This window comes from Athene cunicularia (assembly GCF_003259725.1).
Source record: "Athene cunicularia isolate RWA chromosome 15 unlocalized genomic scaffold, athCun1 chr15_part1, whole genome shotgun sequence".
NCBI lineage: Eukaryota > Metazoa > Chordata > Aves > Strigiformes > Strigidae > Athene > Athene cunicularia.
This window is the reverse complement of record NW_020799121.1, coordinates 14,140,040-14,158,325: the sequence shown is the minus strand read 5'-3', so window position 1 is coordinate 14,158,325 and position 18,286 is coordinate 14,140,040. Positions and strand designations below refer to the sequence as shown.

At 40.5% G+C, this 18,286-nt stretch overlaps 1 protein-coding gene across 1 annotated transcript in view; it reads right to left on the bottom strand.

The window, feature by feature from the left end:
• Positions 1–335: 335 nt before the first annotated feature.
• The window catches only part of PTPN11 (protein tyrosine phosphatase, non-receptor type 11), a gene marked incomplete at its 5' end in the record, with an annotated part of 25,216 nt that continues 7,265 nt past the window's right edge, over positions 336–18,286 (bottom strand). The window contains 10 exons of the mRNA XM_026859451.1: positions 336–4,010; positions 5,026–5,122; positions 5,344–5,456; positions 9,118–9,269; positions 9,926–9,993; positions 10,672–10,826; positions 11,669–11,800; positions 14,918–15,076; positions 15,202–15,281; positions 15,907–16,003. Of these exons, the coding sequence (XP_026715252.1) occupies positions 5,053–5,122; positions 5,344–5,456; positions 9,118–9,269; positions 9,926–9,993; positions 10,672–10,826; positions 11,669–11,800; positions 14,918–15,076; positions 15,202–15,281; positions 15,907–16,003 (1,026 nt within the window). The remainder of the gene's footprint in view (positions 4,011–5,025; positions 5,123–5,343; positions 5,457–9,117; positions 9,270–9,925; positions 9,994–10,671; positions 10,827–11,668; positions 11,801–14,917; positions 15,077–15,201; positions 15,282–15,906; positions 16,004–18,286) is intronic.

Genomic DNA, 18,286 nt, shown 5'->3' with positions numbered 1-18,286 from the left:
ACGGGGCAGCCGGCGGGTGGGAGGCACACGCGGATGGCAGCTCGTGTTCATCTTGTTTACCAGGAGTTTTTCTCCCCTGGCTCTCGGGAAGGAGAGCTGCTCTCTTCAACAGCACCTCATCCCGCGGGGGGTCTGCAGCACGGCACGGAAGCGCTACGGTCTAGACTGGAAGACGAGTGCCCACGCAACAGCATCTTCTCTGACTGCAAGCTGGAAAACAGAGTAACTGACACACCATCTTAAGAAAATGATTTTTATTTCTTTTTCTTTTTTTTTTAATGTCTTTTTTCCTTTTTTTTTTTTTTTTTTTTTTTTTTTTTTTTTTTTTTTCCTGGAAGTTCCAATGTTTACAGATAAGCTTTTATTTCTGATAATAGAGCTTTGCAGCAATAAAAAAATCACAACGCAGCTAGCAGAGCAGCTGAACGAAGACCCATAAATACCAGCACAGAAAACAATGGACAACCACCAATATTTCTATACATGAACTATTATTTTAATGTCACATTTTGACAACTGTAAATGGTCTACAGAATGTATGTGGGCAAAAGGCAATAAGTGAGTCTTTTGAAACACTAGATGTATAATAAACAGCGCATTATCAACATTTACATGATTCACATCAAATTGATGACATCCTAAATGTATTCCTTTTAAAGGATAGAGATTTTTCAATAAAATATTACATTTCATTTAATACTCTGGTACAATACTTCATACATTGCAGGAAAAAAAAAATAAATGCAAGGTCTAACTCCACCTAATAAGAGAATCCTTTTCCATTAGTCTTTAGTACTGTAACAAAAAAAAAAAAAATCACAATAATGTCATAAATAAACAGGCTCGAAATTATTAATTACGTTTCACTATTTAAAAGGGAGAAATTAAAAATTAATTTGAGATAATGAAGTTACGGGTAGAAAATCAAAACCTGACAACACATCCTAGTACCAGCTGTGATTTTTCCCATCCCTACAACAAAAAAGGAAACAGGTTTTATTCCTTAGTTAGCTGTAATCTAGCTAAACGTGTTTCAAACACATATCTTAAGAGGAAAAAGTAAAGTTTGGTCAGGATTAATAGGAGAACCAATCAGTCCTAACAACAGTTAGCTGAAATTAAAGTGTATGCTATAAAACATTCAGTAAATGAAATCCGCAGCAAATTCATGCTGGCATAAATTATTGTGCCTTCAGAGTTGGGTTAAAGTTTCCCTTGTGGTATAAAGTCTTCTACAACAGAACACTTCAGAACTGCATCCCTTTTCCACGCCATTGATACAGCAAAAGCTTGTAAATCAATGCTTAAGGTTTATTCTCTAAAAACTCACTAGAAATACATGAAACCCACATTCACTTATCTCCCCTGAACCAAAGGGCGTTTCTCTTTTCTTGCTTCATCTGTCATAAACCCCAGTCCTTGTTTAAAATAATTTTTAAAATGCTTTAAGAATCATCCCTCTCTTGCCGGTGCATGAAGGGCAGACAGATTTTATTTTGCAAGGTCTCCCCTTTGGTATTCAGCAGGGCCTCAGCCTCCAGTTAGGAGAGGAGTATTTATTCACAATCTTTCAGATTCTGTTTCCCCCCCCTCATTGACATTCTTCCACCATATGCTGCCCAGGATGAATACACATTCTGCAGTAAGAATTCCCTGGTTCCAAGAAAAAAGGAGAAAAAAAAAAAAATCCTACAGCGGCAGGTTCTAAACAGCTCAAATGAGGTCATAAGAGGCAACTTTATGTTGGCCATGTAACTGATTGCTGCTTACACAGGTCAATCTTTTAAGACACATCACATTAACTGAGTTCACAGAGTTCAGATTCGTTCAGGATCCTTCTCTCATTTCTCTTGACTTTTCCCCTGACTTTTCAGTTTGGTGCAGAATAGCTGCAAACCTGAACGTGCGTTCCACCTTGCTATAAGGTATGAAGTATAGAATTTGTCTAAATTTGTCCAAGTTTTGGACAAATATTTAATTGCTGTCAATCTATACAAATACCAACACTTAGAACTGATCCCTGTTCAGCAGGATGAAGCTGTAAGTAGGGCCAGGAGAGGAAGCAGGCAACATAGAATAGGTATCTCACTACCAAATGAATAAATTTCTCTCTCGTCGTTACTAGAAATTTTAGACCTAGAAAGGGCACAGGTATTTATGACTAAAGTATAAGGCTGTGAGATTAAAACACGTATTATGGTATGCTGGTGACAGGAGTTCCAAAAAAGAAAACCCAAAGCCTCAAAAGACAAAAAGGACAATAGGCAAAGTAACAAAACTCTGCTTAACATTAAAGAAGCACCTTCATTCAGTTCAAACAAAGTGTTCAAATATTTGATTTTGCAAAGCACTCTCAGGAAAAGGTAACGAAATCTCCCACTTAACCTTTCACAAAGCTGCATTAATTACAATCCAGGCTTTAGCATAATTTCACTAGTACGGCCAATAACACAATTCCATTGGCCCTGCACCCTTTCATCCAGCAATTTAATGCAGCGCTCACCCTCTGCACCTGCTGTATGAGAACGGCAATCCTTCCTTACCACCTAGAGTCACAGAATTTCCCCAGAAACCCGGGGAAAGACACTGGTAAGATGCAACCGGTACCCGCTCCGAGGGACTGACTCTGCCATTAATGCACACATGCAGCTCTAAGGGCTTCAAGGGGAGCTTCTGGTCCAGGTAATTGGACAGAGCAAACAAAGGGAAGAAATCCAATTAACTGGCAGCTTAACAGCAGTTCTTCATCCTAGAGTCTCGAGAAGAGGACTTTGTCTCACTGACAACCATCTGAAGTGGTTTCAGACGAACGCGATTTTGTGATCGAATAGGGACAGCAAATTCAACGCAGCTCTGAAAGGCACTTCAGGTAGAACGGTGATAAAACTCCTGCCTGATGAAGCGAACCAGAACAAGCCTGCTGGCCTTGCTGCCCCTGCTGCCCTTCTCAACTAAGGCAATTTTAGTGGATAGCTAGCTTCCATGCACTGCCCTCCCCACACAAGCTTAACTCAGCCACTTGCACTAGCATAAGGCCTTACTTAAAAAAACAGAAGGCTCAACAGCTTCCACCTCCCCAGCAGAAGGGGGAAGAGGGTTACCTTATCCTAAGGTAACAGCCTGCACAGTTAATTGTTTCACTGGTTTTAATATGTTGTCACGGTGTCATCATGCAACTTTTAAAAATACCTTAACTCTACACATTCAATCTCTTGCTTAATAGACAAACACAGACAAATTAAGACAGTGTCCCCAGAAACCATTAGGCCACTGTGTCTTTTGAGAGATACAGTAAATTTCTATTTTGGGTAGAGATCATGTAAAAGAAATTTTGTTTGATGTAAAGGCTACCTTGCATAATTACTCAAAAAGAGCCCATCCAGCCACTCATCTAAGTCGTAATCAAAGTCATCAGTTATCACAAAAAGCACCTTCATATCAGTAACTGCTCACCCCCTCTGAAACTCGGTCTGAGTTTGAAATGTATTAGGACTAATTTTATCATGTAGCTGATTCTATTCACGCTGGTGATCCACTGTTTTCAAACAATCAAGTATTGTTCCCATCAGTATTTTACATTAGCGTAACGGATTTTCCCATATCGTTGCTCTCCCACCACCCCCCCTCCCGCCAAATAAAACCAAACATCCCACAACTGCTCAAATAAGGAAAAAAAAAAAACAAAAACCAACCAACAACTAATAGCCATACTGTGAAACAAAAATACTATTTAAAAAACAAATGGATAACAGTCCAACAGGTTGCGGGATTCAAAACTGACTCTACAAAGTAGTTGTCTACGTTGTAGAAAGGATTTCCTTTTATTTGGAAAATGAGCAATTGTAAATCACGGAGAGAAGAGATATAAACAATCTTTAGATGGTCTTAAGTTTTGCCTACTGTTGAAGGATTAAAACCGTAAATAAAAAGGTACCAAGCCCTCAGAGTTCACCGTTCATGTGAAGCTTCTTCCATCTCTTTCTTGACCTTTTTAAAAACCATGTTCATTTCTGGGAAAGGAAGGAGAAGCAAAATGAGAAATTATTTAGGGAAAAAAAAAAACAGCTGTTATTTCTTATTCTGATGTTATACCAAAGTGGTCAGTTTTGACTTAACAAAACCTTAAACTCAACCAAAAGTCTCAAACCTTGCTTATAAACTGTGTGGTAGTTTGGCAGTAGAAGATGAGATTGTGTCTAAACTTGGAGAAGGTTCATGGACTAAATGGATGAAACGCGCGGTTTCCAAACGGAAAAGGGAAAATAGGATTTCTAAGGGCTTTAAAAACACAGGGGGAGAGATGACAAAAAGCTTTAATTAGAATCTAAGAGAAGTTAATGATTAAAGACACCTTGAATTCAAAGGTATTCCTTTGCTGTATTCACAGCCCATTAACAGAAGTATCAGATAAACTTCCTAGCTAATAACCTGTATACATCTACTCAGTTGTCTGATTGCAAGAACCAAATTGCAACAGAGATTTAAAATCTAACAAAGAGAATCTACAGTCTTCTCTCCTGGCAAAAGCAAAGTTTTAATTTTTACTAGTATGACAACAATACAACTGCTCATGGCACACAGGCACAGCAGTTAACTCTGCTCATCACACCTTTTACAAGGCTGAGCGTGAGATTAAGTGTTCTTTGAATCTCTTTAGATGCACACAAGTCCTTATCGTCAACCAGGAGCAAGGGCCACTTTTAAAAGACATAATGGGAAGTTCAGACTAGTTGCTACTCATCTTTTGCTAGCACGCAGAATTTCAGCCTCCTAAATAATAAAGACATCCAACTTATGTCACTGGTGAGTCAGGATATCAGAACAAAGGCCAAACTACCAAGCTAATGTTCCACGTGGTTTTGAAAGGGGAGACAGAGGTGGAACTCAATCAAAATTCGCTTCTGGAATTTAAATGCCCTAAGAGGGATAGGTTACATGAACTTCTGGCATTAGAAAGTCACCGTTTGGGTTCCAAACACCACACCTGCAGGCTGGATGCACACCCTCACTCCTGAACATACATACCTGCCTTTGAAGTCTCTGTACATCTTCTCATCTGAAACTTTTCTGCTGTTGCATCAGCCCCACATTTTCATATACTCTAGCACTATCTTCTCTCATTCTGAAACAAATATTTACAGTCTGAAGAATCTAGTTTGAAAAACACGTATTTGGACACACAACAGAATTCAGTGACAATTTATTTTGCTCAACTTCTTTTAAGAGCAAAGCACAGGGCAACAGTCTAGGGCAGATTCTGTGATAACTCCTTCTCATTTGAGGTCCCTGAAGATCAGTTAATACAGTTCAAAACTTACACACTAACAACAGAAGCAAACTTACTCTGGACACGTTGGGGTTGGGGTACAGGGTGGAAGAGGGCTCTGATCCCCGCTTGTCTGGTCCGATAAAGAATATTTAATGTTTGTGTATTCGTGACCTTTTCTCTTACTCTTCTGTGAAGCAAAACACACCAAAAAAGCCAGGTTGTGAATTACTACTAGAAACAATCATTGAAGCAGCACAGAAATTAGATGTGTAACTAACCACGTACATTTTTAGAAGGAAGGTTTGTATATGAGGAGGAGAGAGCTCAACTCTGTAGATAACACCCAACATGGACAAGGTCTTGTCCAAAGAGCTAAAGGTCAGCTTTACCTATTGGTTTTAAGACCTGAAAAGCCTCATTTTGCAATATTCCCCCTTCCACCAGCAGAATATACCAACCTCATGAACCAGCACTCGTACACAGTCTTCATCTTACTTGGCAGAAGAAACCACACTTCATTCTTTAATAGACAGTACCAGCCAGTGGGCTTCCCACTGACCTTATTTCCAGCTTGGAGATGTGGCCAAATGAGTAACAACGTTGTTTGCAAGATCTCTAATAAAATAACATCTTAGCCCATTAGGTTTGATATAAAAAGAACCCAAGCTGTTATTTGTATTCTGCAGCATATGTTACAAGCTGCAGCCAATTGTGCCGGCATTCATCTAAAGATACTGAAGGCTCCAGCAAGCAGAGCTACACCAGGAAAGAAAGGGGATGTGGCTTTCTTCTTTTTTTGTCTTTTCAAGACAAACATTCAAAACACACACATACACCCAAACCTACATATAAATTAAAGCCTCGCTTTAAAGTTTTACAGGGTACTGGGGTTTGGTTGTTTTGGGTTTTTTTTATGGGGTTGGGTTTTGGTTTTGTGTGCTCGAACAAGTACTAAATAACCGGCCTGAATCAATCTCACAGCAGAGGTTGTTGGAGCCTTTAGGGAGCTCTGGCTGCTGAGTTTCCATTAAGAACGCTCTGTATAGCAATGTAGGTTGAGATTTTTCCAAGATTGCCTTCTGAGACTTGCTCAAAACTTGCTCAACTTATTCTGTTATTTTGCTGAACTTCTCCCCTCTCAGCCTCCATACTCCCAACAAATCACTTTCAAACAGATCGATTACCTGGAAGGTTAATGCTAAAAAATAAAATTTTAACAAAACGCAAAAGGTTCAAACTCTGCTGCATTCTACAGTGTTATGGCTATAAACCCCTCGCCTGCCAAGAACATTCTGAAGCCCAAAACTAGGGCTTGATTTCCGACCCCCAATCCCCCAAACTCTATGATGAATGGCAGTTCAAGTTACAGTAAAAACAATTTAAAAAAAACATAATTAGTCAGTTCCTCTATTACTTAAGCTGACTGAAACAAATAAGCCAAGAAAAAAATAGATATCTGGCTTCTCTTCCTTGTGCTTAATTCACTGTAACTATCCTTTCTAATTCAGAATAATAGAAACGTGGTAAGAATAGAAACGTTATCCAGATGTAAGAGAATACACACATTTCCACAGGAAAAAAAAATTCACTTTGCTTTTCTACACTTGTAAGAAGACAAGCAATATTTAACACAACCCTTAACTCTAAGAAATCTTGAGGCTCTCAGCATTGCAATGCAAGAGGGAATGCTGGCAGAGCAAGGATATTTTTCCTCAAATACAAACAAAAAGCAGGCATATCTCTGTGAACGGACGCAGCTACTCACATACCCACTTCTTCAGGCCAGCTGGTTAAAGTCCTGCATGCCAACAGACTAGCTAATGTGACTACCTAATTCCTTATCAGAGCTGGCTTGCGTTCAGCCAGACTGAAAAGCAGACAGGGAGCATGACCTCATAATGTTTCCTATCAAGCTGCCCTAATTGACTTCACCAGTTGTGGGTTGGTTTGGGTTTTTTTTTTTTTCTAACCTCCACTGCTTGCAACTGCAATCAAAGCAAGCATAGAAAAGAAGGTTCCAGAAGTTAAAGTTTCTCAAAACACAGCAATTCATTCCCAAACTGTCTTATTGGGGTGAGATTCAAGCATTCTGCACAGTATTCTACTCCTCAGCCAATTTTTTTTTTTTTTTTTTTCTGCTCTGTCAAAATATGCTTCGGAGCATCCCCAATGCACCATATTTTTTTTTCAGGACACCGGTTCCTACAGTCACCACAACGCTGTGCTTTTGTCTGACAAGTTCTATACTGTTTTATTCACGTAGCTACCACTAGCCCTAGTTAGAGGTCAAGACCTCCTGAAGTAAAGCAACGCTCTGTTTTCTGTTTCTTAAACTTTTATACCCGTTATCTTCTGAGCTAGTAATGGAATAGAGGATGAGACACGACTAACCGAGCCTCATCACTACAGGAGAAATACACTGCTCCATTCAGTATCAAAACACTATTCAGAACCCATTACGATGATCAAGAGCTACAGATCTACTTTGTAAATGGCAGAGGCAGAAAAAGACCATGTTCAAAAAGCTGAGGATTCAAGGCTCGCGTAATTACCCACACACAGACATGAGGCAGCTCTAAGGCGAAGTGAGACACCAAAGCCAGGGAAAAAAAGCACACCTGAGGGATTTCTTGTTCTTCACTTTGTGTCTAATCACCATCAGAGCACACAACAGCTGTCCTGGGGAGAGGAATAAAGTCTCTATCCTCTGCTGAACAGCGCATCTACATCACGTAGGCAAATAAAAAAAATAAGCTCTGCCACACTCCAAAGCAGGCAGAAGCCACACAGGAGTGCCAAGCCCAAGCTGGCACACTCCATCTCTAACCAGGGATTACACCTCACACCTGGCGCTGCGCTAACCACGCTGCTCCCCACGTCTGCCTCATCAGCTGTGGGGTTTACCTCCTTCTGAGCAGCGAGCCAGCTGCAAAAGGAATGATACTGCAATTCTGAAACAAAAAAAAAAAATAAAAGTCCCAGATGACCAGAGGTTAGGGCAGAGCATGAAAGCAACGGTGAGCAGAACATCAGTTCTTTCTTAAAAAAGGAGGTAACTTCTGTAAAAGACTGCAGAACTTCCGTGCAATGAAGTAAAACAGGAAAAGTAAGGTGAAGGCTTGTGGTTGTCACCACGTATTCTGAAAACTTTTCTCATCTTACCACTCCAAATCGCTCCTCTAACTGCTTTTTGTTGGACGCTGTACTGAAGAGCACCACACTCATTCTTTAATCTTCTAGTCCAACATACTTACCTCTGATTAATAAAACATAGACTGCAAGAGTCCAAAATTGGTATTAGAGTGACTAGCGTTTGAATTTGCTTATCATACTTTAGAAATACAGTTAACAGATTTCAAGTCTCTTCAAAACTCAGAGCACAAGGTTCTGTATTAACTAACAGAGCCTTACTTTCTACTCTTCTCGCACAGAAAATTAGATCTTATTAAAAGAATTGGAGAGCTGGTGCAGGGACTGGGGCACAGGGAGGACAGGCCCCCACACATGCAAGCATTTTCATGGAAGGTAAACCAGCACTAGTTGCAGCCATACAGAGAAGCTTCTCAGACTGCCGATTTTCTTCCTCCACCAGTGGCCAAACACAGTTTCTATTTTACAGTTTTCTAATTCCACCTAACAGTTTAAGTAATTCTTAAGCATAATGAATTGAGATACAGGCTAACTTCTCTGCACAGGGTTAACAGGTCACAGACCCAGCCTTTCCACAACGCATTGGTTATCCAGTCAGTCACACCTCCCAAAGTCACAGGCAGCAAACGAACGACTCTGCTCCCTGGTCAGACAATAATGCGTTCCTTTGTGACATTTTATACTTCAGATAAATGTACCTGCTCCTCTTCAATTCTGCGCTGTAGCGTTTCAATGTAGTGCTGTACTGCCATGTAAATAAATCTGTATTGTGCTTCTGTCTGAACCATTCCTGACCGTTGTGACCTCACCATCTGAATGGTCTTTGGAACATCAATATCACAGTCCACACCTAAGGAAGAACCATCATGTTAAGAACAGCAAAATAAACTTTGTCTTTAGAGGAGAGATTGTCCTCCTCTTCCAGCAGAAGACAGTTGAATGATCTTGCAATAAGAAAGATTGCTAACGTTTAACGCAGAGGATTTGTCCTTGGCTATTAATATACAGATCTGTAGAACTGTGGCATAACAGGGAAAGCTGTCCTGAGGGAGAAAACTGCATCAGTTCCTGATGTTCCAGGATGACTTTAAATGCAACCCAGCTCAACATACATGCCGAGTTAGTGTTTATGGCTGTTTATACTTAAGTACAACACCGTGCTCCAAAAACAATTTACTCAAATTCAGCATGCATGAGTACGCTGACAGCCACACACTCATGACTTATTTTAAAAGAGAAAGATAAATAATATAAATAATAATAAGAAAAACATAATCAGACTCTGGCTAATCCTCAGTTTTGATTATGCTGAAATGGAGCAGGGTTTCAGCACTTGGATTCCAGCTAAGTCAAGTGGAATGAGCAAGTCCTTTCTATGCCAAACACACACACAACTAATGTGTAGCATCACTAGAATCCTCTATTCTGTCAGCACTCCTGTTGTTTTACTGTGATATCTCTGTCAGTGTCCCACAGGAAAATAAAACTCGAGGGGGCAGAACCTACCTTTTTCTCTGATTATGTCAATAAGAATATCAATCACAATGAAAGTTCCTGTTCGCCCAATCCCAGCACTGTAAAAAGAGAAGGGAAAAAGAAAGTGAACTGTTTTGCTCTTTCTGAGCAGACATCAAAACGCCAGTCCAAGAGTAACATTAAGAGACATTAGACTCTCAAATTATAGCCAGAGCCAAACCAAGCCATGCAGCCAAAATTAGAGACTTAATCAGCTTAACACAGAAGAGACAGTAGTCACTTCTGTACCTCAGCATTTATTAATGTCCTCGAATCAGAAAAAAAAATCTACAAGGTCATATCTAACATTTCTTTGCCTTATAAAAAACATCACATTTATGAGCCAAGACTGAGGACAGAGCAGTCACAGGAGGTGGAATGGGATACTAGAATTTCCATGAGCCTGTACCTGAAATGTATCAGCCAAGACTGGTAACACCTTCTCCTACAACACCAGAAATTCTTATTCATAGAGACATGCACACTCCGAAAGACAGCCTGCTCCAAAAGGTAACCGTTGGACAGCTATCTAGAATATATCACTTCGCAAAACAAAGCACTCACGCCTTGACAGATCAAAGTCTGAGGAGCTCTCAGGGAAAGCTGTCGTCTTTTAAAAGAAGTTAGGTGGAATTTTTTGGTGGGGAATGCTGAAAAGGATCCAACATCCAACAGAACTCCAAAGGCACAGAGAGGGTTTGTCTGAGTAGCCGAGGAGGCACAGTGCATCGCCTTACCTGCAGTGGACCACAACTGGTCCCGCGTCGGAAATGCTCTCCTGCTTATGGTGCACCTCCTCCAGAAAGTCCAGTACCCCACCGGGGTCACTCGGGACTCCATGGTCAGGCCAAGTTCTGAAGTGGTATTGCCAGACTGTTCTCTCTGTGTTCCCCTGGAAGGAAGATGCCAAACAAAATCCTTCAGATCAAAATCCAGCTGAAAGGATTATGTGGCAAAGTTGAGCATATCCAACCTGCTGCTCGGTATCCACGGCACCACAACTCCCTTAAAGCAGGGAACAACCCAGAGCTCTTCCTGGCCAGACAAGCCAAGTACACCGCCTGCTTGCTCAGTTCTCTCTTTCTCATGCAATTGTTTCCGAGAACGTTTCCAGCTTCACCTTTAGAAGCCATGGAAAAGTTTTGTCCCAAAGGCCCTTTACCTGTCACACTGACTATTGGTACCTAGCAGCACTTACCTTACACACACATTCCCGCTCAGTTCCATCCCAGGGACGTACCAACACATCCTGATTAATTGCTTCTTACACAATTCATTTTGCACCCTGATCCAATTTGTTCCTCAACAAGGAAGTGCTATTTCTACACGAGTTAACTGTTTCCTTCCTCATCTTTTGTATTCCTTCAGTCTTTTTTCTACATACTGGACCCACGCACAACCATTTTCTTCTAGTACAACCATCTCCTTGAAAGGGAGCCAATACCAGCTAAACTTAAGTGTGATTACCTAAAAGCATCATCCCTCTTTCCAGATTTCCTCAAAGCTCTGCAGCCATGCATCTTCTGCCAAGAAGTGCTTAGGTATAAGAACCTTCAATTATTCCAAGGACAAAGAGAAAGATGTATGGAACTAAACCTGGAGCTTCAAAGAGACAGGGCTCAATTTATTAATCTCTTAGTGCTTTTATTGATTCCAAAGAAAGTCTATTTCTGTATTTTTTTTTCCTGTGATCTGCAACCTAAAATAAAAGGACAGAGTTATTAACATACTTACTTGCCCAACTTTAGAAAGTTTAAGTTCTCTTAGTGTGTAATCGTGTGCTGCACTCTCCTTCACATTTCTAACACGCATAACACCATACTCCTTTAGGGAATATTCATCAGGCCAGTACTTTACACACTTACTCTGCAAGATTAAAAACGGGATAAAAAAAAAAAAAAAAAGAGAGTAATCAATAAAAAGGCAGGCTGGTTCATAAACTGATTAACAAACACATTTCTGAATACATACACAATTCCTAGCTAGCTGACAAGATGGAAGTACATTTTAGGGGTGAAGTTTCTCTTCCCCGTAACAAACACCAGATGATTTCAGAAAAACAGGCACAGGCAATCTCTCCTTTTAGCAGCTTTCGTAATCATTTTAGTACCTGCTTTTCTTCAATAGCTTCAAAACCCAGAGATTAAAGTATTGTTACTTTTATCTTCAGCCAGCTACAGGTTTCAAAATACTGAGAACTTCCAGTGGAAAGCTGTAGCCTTACAGGCTATTCTACAATCAAAACCCAGCAGGTTGCAAAATAAATACCAAAGGCATAAGCCATTTTTAGTGGCAATGAAAGGTGGATGCTTGCTCTTCCATCACTTGGAGCAGAAAGGGCTAACGTAGCTCTCTAATTCGATCACCAAAGGAACAAAGAAGCGTTCCCTGTGGCAGGGGAGTGAAGTCTGATGTGTTTGTTGCAGCTTTTGAAATTTAGAGCTTTTGGTGTGCTGCTTTTCTCTCATCTTTGGCCAGGGATATATTCCGTCCACTGAAGAATAGGTTCACCTATTACTACTTGGATTTGGTTCCTGAGACAGTTCAAGGAAGAGCAACAACTCCTGTTAGCCTGGGAATGTAACCCAAGTCCCCACAGCTTCGGATGAGAAATTACAGTGCATCTAGAGATGCGGCTTCCAGCAAATGCAGACCAAACACCGAATACTATGGAGAAACATTTCTTATTTGCAGCTACTACTGCATATGTATGAGAAGACATGGCAACAAGAGAGTTCCTTCTGCCAACACAAGATACAGTAAGCGATGATGGAACACATGCTTTCCAGCCTACTCTGGCAACAAGATGCTTTTCTGTTCCTTTTGCCCTTCTTTCCCTGCCATCTCCAAAAGGGTACAAGATAAAAGATGTTGATCTTAGCATATGCCAACATAACTTGCCGTTTCAATACGGAACTCTGAACGCAAGAGCAGTTGGTGTAGCAAGTCTGAACAGTAACACGCAATGTTAAAATAAGCATTAGTCTGATAGAGGAGATGCATGTATTATTGGCTCAATGGACTGCCTCCAAAACACCACTATTTTAATTTGGAAGTATTCGCTGCTCCTGCAGTGCATTCTAAAGCATATTCAGATCTCTCTGCGGATCTGAGATGTTTCATAGTTCCTCACTTCCTTAGGCAACGTGCTCTTGAAGTCATCTCTGATGCAGAGGTTTCTCTCCTTTCTGCAGAGCTGAAAGCATCTTGGCCTGAGATTAAAAAAAGCTTTTTATATCAGGGCTGTTATTTGCAAATCTTAAACGTAGTGAAATAGGCATCAAGAAAAAATGAAAAAAAAAAAAAAATCAATGCATGTAGCACCAATTAAGTAATCAGACATTAAAATGGTGCCAGAGCACAGAGAACAGGCTTAGCAAAATTTGGAAAGAATCATGGAGAAACTGCAGAGGAGCCCAGGCCATTCAGTAGGTTATCAAAAAAAAAAAAAAATACTGAAGTCAACTCTTCCAAAATAACCCCATAATTTATTTCTCTTCTTCCAAGAGAAAGTTCTAAGAGGAAGGTCACTGGAAAGAGGTAGTTTCTCCCTCCTTCAGTGGAAGGAAAGACAAATCATGCCCCTTTGTAAGGGTAATGAATGAGCAGAAGTTCACCAAGCCTAAAAAAATCCACAAGAAAAGTCTAATGGTCTCTACAAACAGCACCAATGGCAGCTTTGATACCTGGATTAGAAACAGAAGCCCATAAAATCCACTGCTATTTATCTTCAGTACATATACACAAAGCCTCTTTTTTTGTGGCAGTGGTAAGGAACACCCACAATTATCAATCACCTGAAGAAAAACATGAGCTATACTTTCAATCCCATTTTCTTCAAGAGTCATCTACCAAGATAACAGCTCTCCATTCAGAAACAGATCATCGGGTTATTGAAAAAGGTGGACAATAGTACATGAAAAGGCAGAGAAACTTTAAAAAGAAAAAAAAAAGAGAATAGAAACTGTTTACCAAAGAGAAAAAAATAAAAATCAGAAGCAACACATTCCAAAGATAAAACTATCCTATATAAAGGAAGTGGTACGTGACTTGCCACAATATCAGTATTCAACTATTCCCTATACTTTCCTGCCATGTCCTTAGAACCCAGAAACAGATTAATGGCCTCAGATTTGCCAGAAGACAGTGAGTAAGACAAGATCTCGGTACTCAAAAGGTAAAAGGGAGGCTCTTGGGATACACCATTGCAGGAAAATTTCCTCTTTTGGAGTTTTAAATACTGCCAAAGCAGTTCACAAGGAGTTTTCAGATTACCAAGGCTGAACAGGCAGCTGTGTTCATGCAAACAGGGCAAAGGACCTGAATTCAGGAATAAAAGTGCTAAATCACACCTGGCTGGGGGCTTTCTAACCAGGTACAGTGTCGGCTGTAATCACTAGCTCAGCACGTAATAAGAACGTTGGCAAATTCAAGCACAGAAAGTAAAGTCAGAAGAGAGCATTCTGGTTAGTAGTCTAGTAAATGTGACTCGACTAAGATGAATCTGGGGTAACCACTTTAACATATTGTAGTTTTTAGAGAAGAAGCAATATCATCTACGTTCATTCTTATAATAAAGTCCCACAATTCTGCTCTTCTAGTAAAATCTATACCAGCTTGGTAAGCTAAAAGAAATGGCAATACTTTTGTTACAGGAACAAGGATTTTACCCCTTCAAGTTCGCAGAATGCATGTGGCTGCATCTCACATTTCAGTGCCTCAACCTCTAAGTGATTTTAAAATAAACAGATTCACATTCAGTAGCTACAATTTAATCGGTCAACCCTTAAAAAAGGGAGGCCTGATGATATGAGTATACCCTCAGTTGCCACAGTCACCAGTAAAAAGGACACCCAGCACCTTCCAGGTCTCCACACACACCAGATTTCAGCATATAAAGCAATATAACCAAGTCAGTTTAGTCCTTACTTGCATTCAAACGTCATGACCTTTCCCAAGGCCAGTTTAAGAGTCTGTTTTTACCTTTCCCCTTTCAACTTCTTTTGTTGTCATAACAATAACTCGGGAATTCTCCTGGAACACCATCCTCCAAAAATCGTTCACTGTATTCTGTAGGCAACCTTGAGTAGCAATGTAGCTTTTTTTTGGCTTTGAGTTGTTGCACTTGGTTTCAAACTCAGGCTAGAGAAAAAACAATTTAACAAAGGGTGACAAACGGTACAAGACTAACTTGGATTTAAGTGAGTGTGTTAAAGAAGAGATATAAGCTGTAGCAACAAGGCTTCTGTAGGTAGGAGTATACTTACCATAATAATATTAGCATTGATATAGTCTGAAACAGGCTCATTTGGATCACCGTCATGTAGAACAACTCTGGTATGATCAACTGGAAGAATATATATGAATGTTAAGCATTTGCATCCTATGGGTGCGAACACACAGCTGGTTTTAAATATTTATTTAAATATACACAGTCAGGTACATTTCTTACTGCTACCAGAATCCATTAAGTTCTCAAACTCATTAAATTAGGGGCTAGAATATTCAAGCTTTCCTCTTTTGCCATTTCTTAAAACAAGTGGCCAATTCACAGCAAGCTAGACCAAAATATGTGTTCGTGCCCCCTAGTAACTCACGAGTACACGGACAGTCAAGCACTAAGTCAAGGCAAATGGCCCCTGGATTTGCACTATGCAGTCTTGTACCACAAATTAATCCTCTTAAATTTAAGCATTCCAGTTTGCTGAATAGCAGTTTAAGGATGTGACGCTTTTAAACAAAAGCTGAAGATAAAGACAATATTGGGGAATCAAAATATCGGTATCTACAAAGTGCAAGCATCTGAACACAAATTGGAAATTGCACAGGCTAATGCTGAACAACATAAGAGGGAAATTATCACTAAAGAGTAGAAAAAGCACAGTGGTGCTTAATTAACCCCGTATTTACAAAGTAAGAAAAGTGTAGAGAGGTAGCAGGCTTACACTATAATGAAAGAAAACAATACTTACAGGGTAAAATGTTTTTGTATCTATTTTTGTTTTTGTTTTCTTGACGCTGACCTTCTTTACGACTATAGAGAAGTTTGCATTCTTGCTGCTGTAAAGTCTAAATGAAAACAGCACAAATAACTGGTTTTAATAAAAGCAGTACGGACCGTTTCACCATCATGACAGCAATCCTTTCTCACAAAAATGATGATGCTTGATTATAACACCAGATAGTCACAGAGAGATACTGGATTTCTCCGCTCAGACTCAGTACAGCATGGCTTCCAAGGTCTATAAGAAACGACAAGGCAAGCTATTTTCCACCTGATAAACACCTACGAATTCAAAACTTCTTTAAACTACAACCAGCAAGTCCTCGTGACGCTGTTCTGACCAAGCAGACACAAGCTGCTCCCTTAAAGCTTTCAGCTGTAAAAGGAAAACTTAAGTGGTTACAGAGGACCACAACTAAATTTTTGCATGTGGAAATGCAGCCATCTTAGAAGGGAATGCTAAATAAACCAACCACCACCAGCAGCATTCTACAGAGCAGGTCCAAATAAATGTATTAATCACTATGTCTTTCTCACCAAGCATAAAAGTTAGGACTACTATCGTATTTCTCTTTTGCTGAATCAGGCCGGTAAAGAGATAAAAAAAACTTTCCACTGAACCAGCATTAGCTTTAGTATTCATGAAGATCAGTAACCAAAGCACGGACAAGATTGCCAACCTGCAAAGGAGTGAGGCACTTTGTGACGCAGTGCTTCTGTCCCTCATCTGTACTGAATTCCTCCAGACCAGTCTCCTCCCGCTCCTTCAGCTAGAGCGGGTCTGTAGCGACGCTGCTGGAAAGCCCCCAGGACGTCCCTGAGGTTACAAGGGCTGTTCCAGCAACGCCACAAGAGCGGATCCGTGCGAGCTGCAGGCAGCCCAACTCTAGACAGCCACAGAGGAGGAAGGGACATACAGGAAACCCAGCAAAGCACAACACAAGCAACTGTATTTAAATATCAAGCACAAGGAAAAGTCCTTCGGTGGTTAGAAGCAGCATATTAGGAAGATATTCTTGTCTGCTGCCCCAAAACGAAAGTCCACGTGGGAATGCTACAGTATTTTCAAAGGCATGGATGAGAAGGGTACAATTCAACGTACAACCCACTGCCACACACCATTAAGTGCTCTAATTATTCTCTTCTACCAACACAAGGCCATTACACTAAATCAGTACCAAATTTCACGCAGGCTTTCTCATGTTCCCCTGTTGGGGGAAGGAAGGGGGGCAATTAGGTAACTACAAACAGGGTTATCCATAAAAACGTCCCAGTGCAAAAACAATAAGTCTGCATGGGGATTTCTCCTGTTGGCAAGGAGTTAATTTCTCAGTGCCTGGTTCACAGTTAAGAAGAGAGGGACAACAGCAATTCCACACTTCACAGCCACGCAGCTTAGTAGCAAATCTCCCTCCTTGCAGTGAAGCTGGAAGGACCAGAATCTCAATGTCTTTGTTCCAAGTTTTAATCCCAAAAGCAGTACTGGCCTGACTACAAGGAAGACTCAGGCATTGGAAGCTGCTCCCCTTGTTATTAACACCCCTAATACTCTTGCAGAGATTGCTTTTACTTCAAAGCTTGGGCACGTCAGGCACATTTGCTCACTTCTACTTCAGTCTCTGTTATTGTTAGTGCCTCACTTAGTGACCTTGGACAATTAGGCTCATCCTAAAAACAGGGAAACCAAAGAACAAAAGCAATACAGGAGAGCTGTGAGGTTTCATGCTTATGAAGCAAAGACAGAAAACACATCACCATAAAACATTGCTTGCTATTACTACCAACAGGTGAAACAGCACTTGGCAGTAAGATCACCTCTTGCCACACTGCAAGGGTCTTTCAAATGCCATCGTCAGAGAGCACCTTTAGAGAATTTTAACACTTTTGAGTCTCAGCCAAGTGAAATGCCAAGCAGAAGAACTGAAAGTTAAACTTCGCTAGCAGGTTAAAAAATGGAAACAATTAAGTGTGTGGAAACCATAGCTTCAAACGCATCTTCACTTCATACAGTTAATTATTATTGCTTCGAGCATCCCTGAGGAGAGATCTATGAGCAGTGGTGACTTCTAACAAGCCCATTAAGAGATGTACACAACGCGACAATAAATCTGAAACATAGTCCTCAATTCCACTACAACACCCAAGCATTAAGCTCACCAAACAGCCATTTTTCAGAAGCAAAAACATTACAAGGACTGTCAACATTTCTGTCTAGTGGTTCATGGGACGAGAGGTACATTCTTAAATATGCCTGAAGACAAGTAATTTATAACTACCATCTGGACTGCCAAATCATAAACAGCACAGGCAGAGATCCATGGACAACCTGGAGTTTGCCCCCCCCTCCC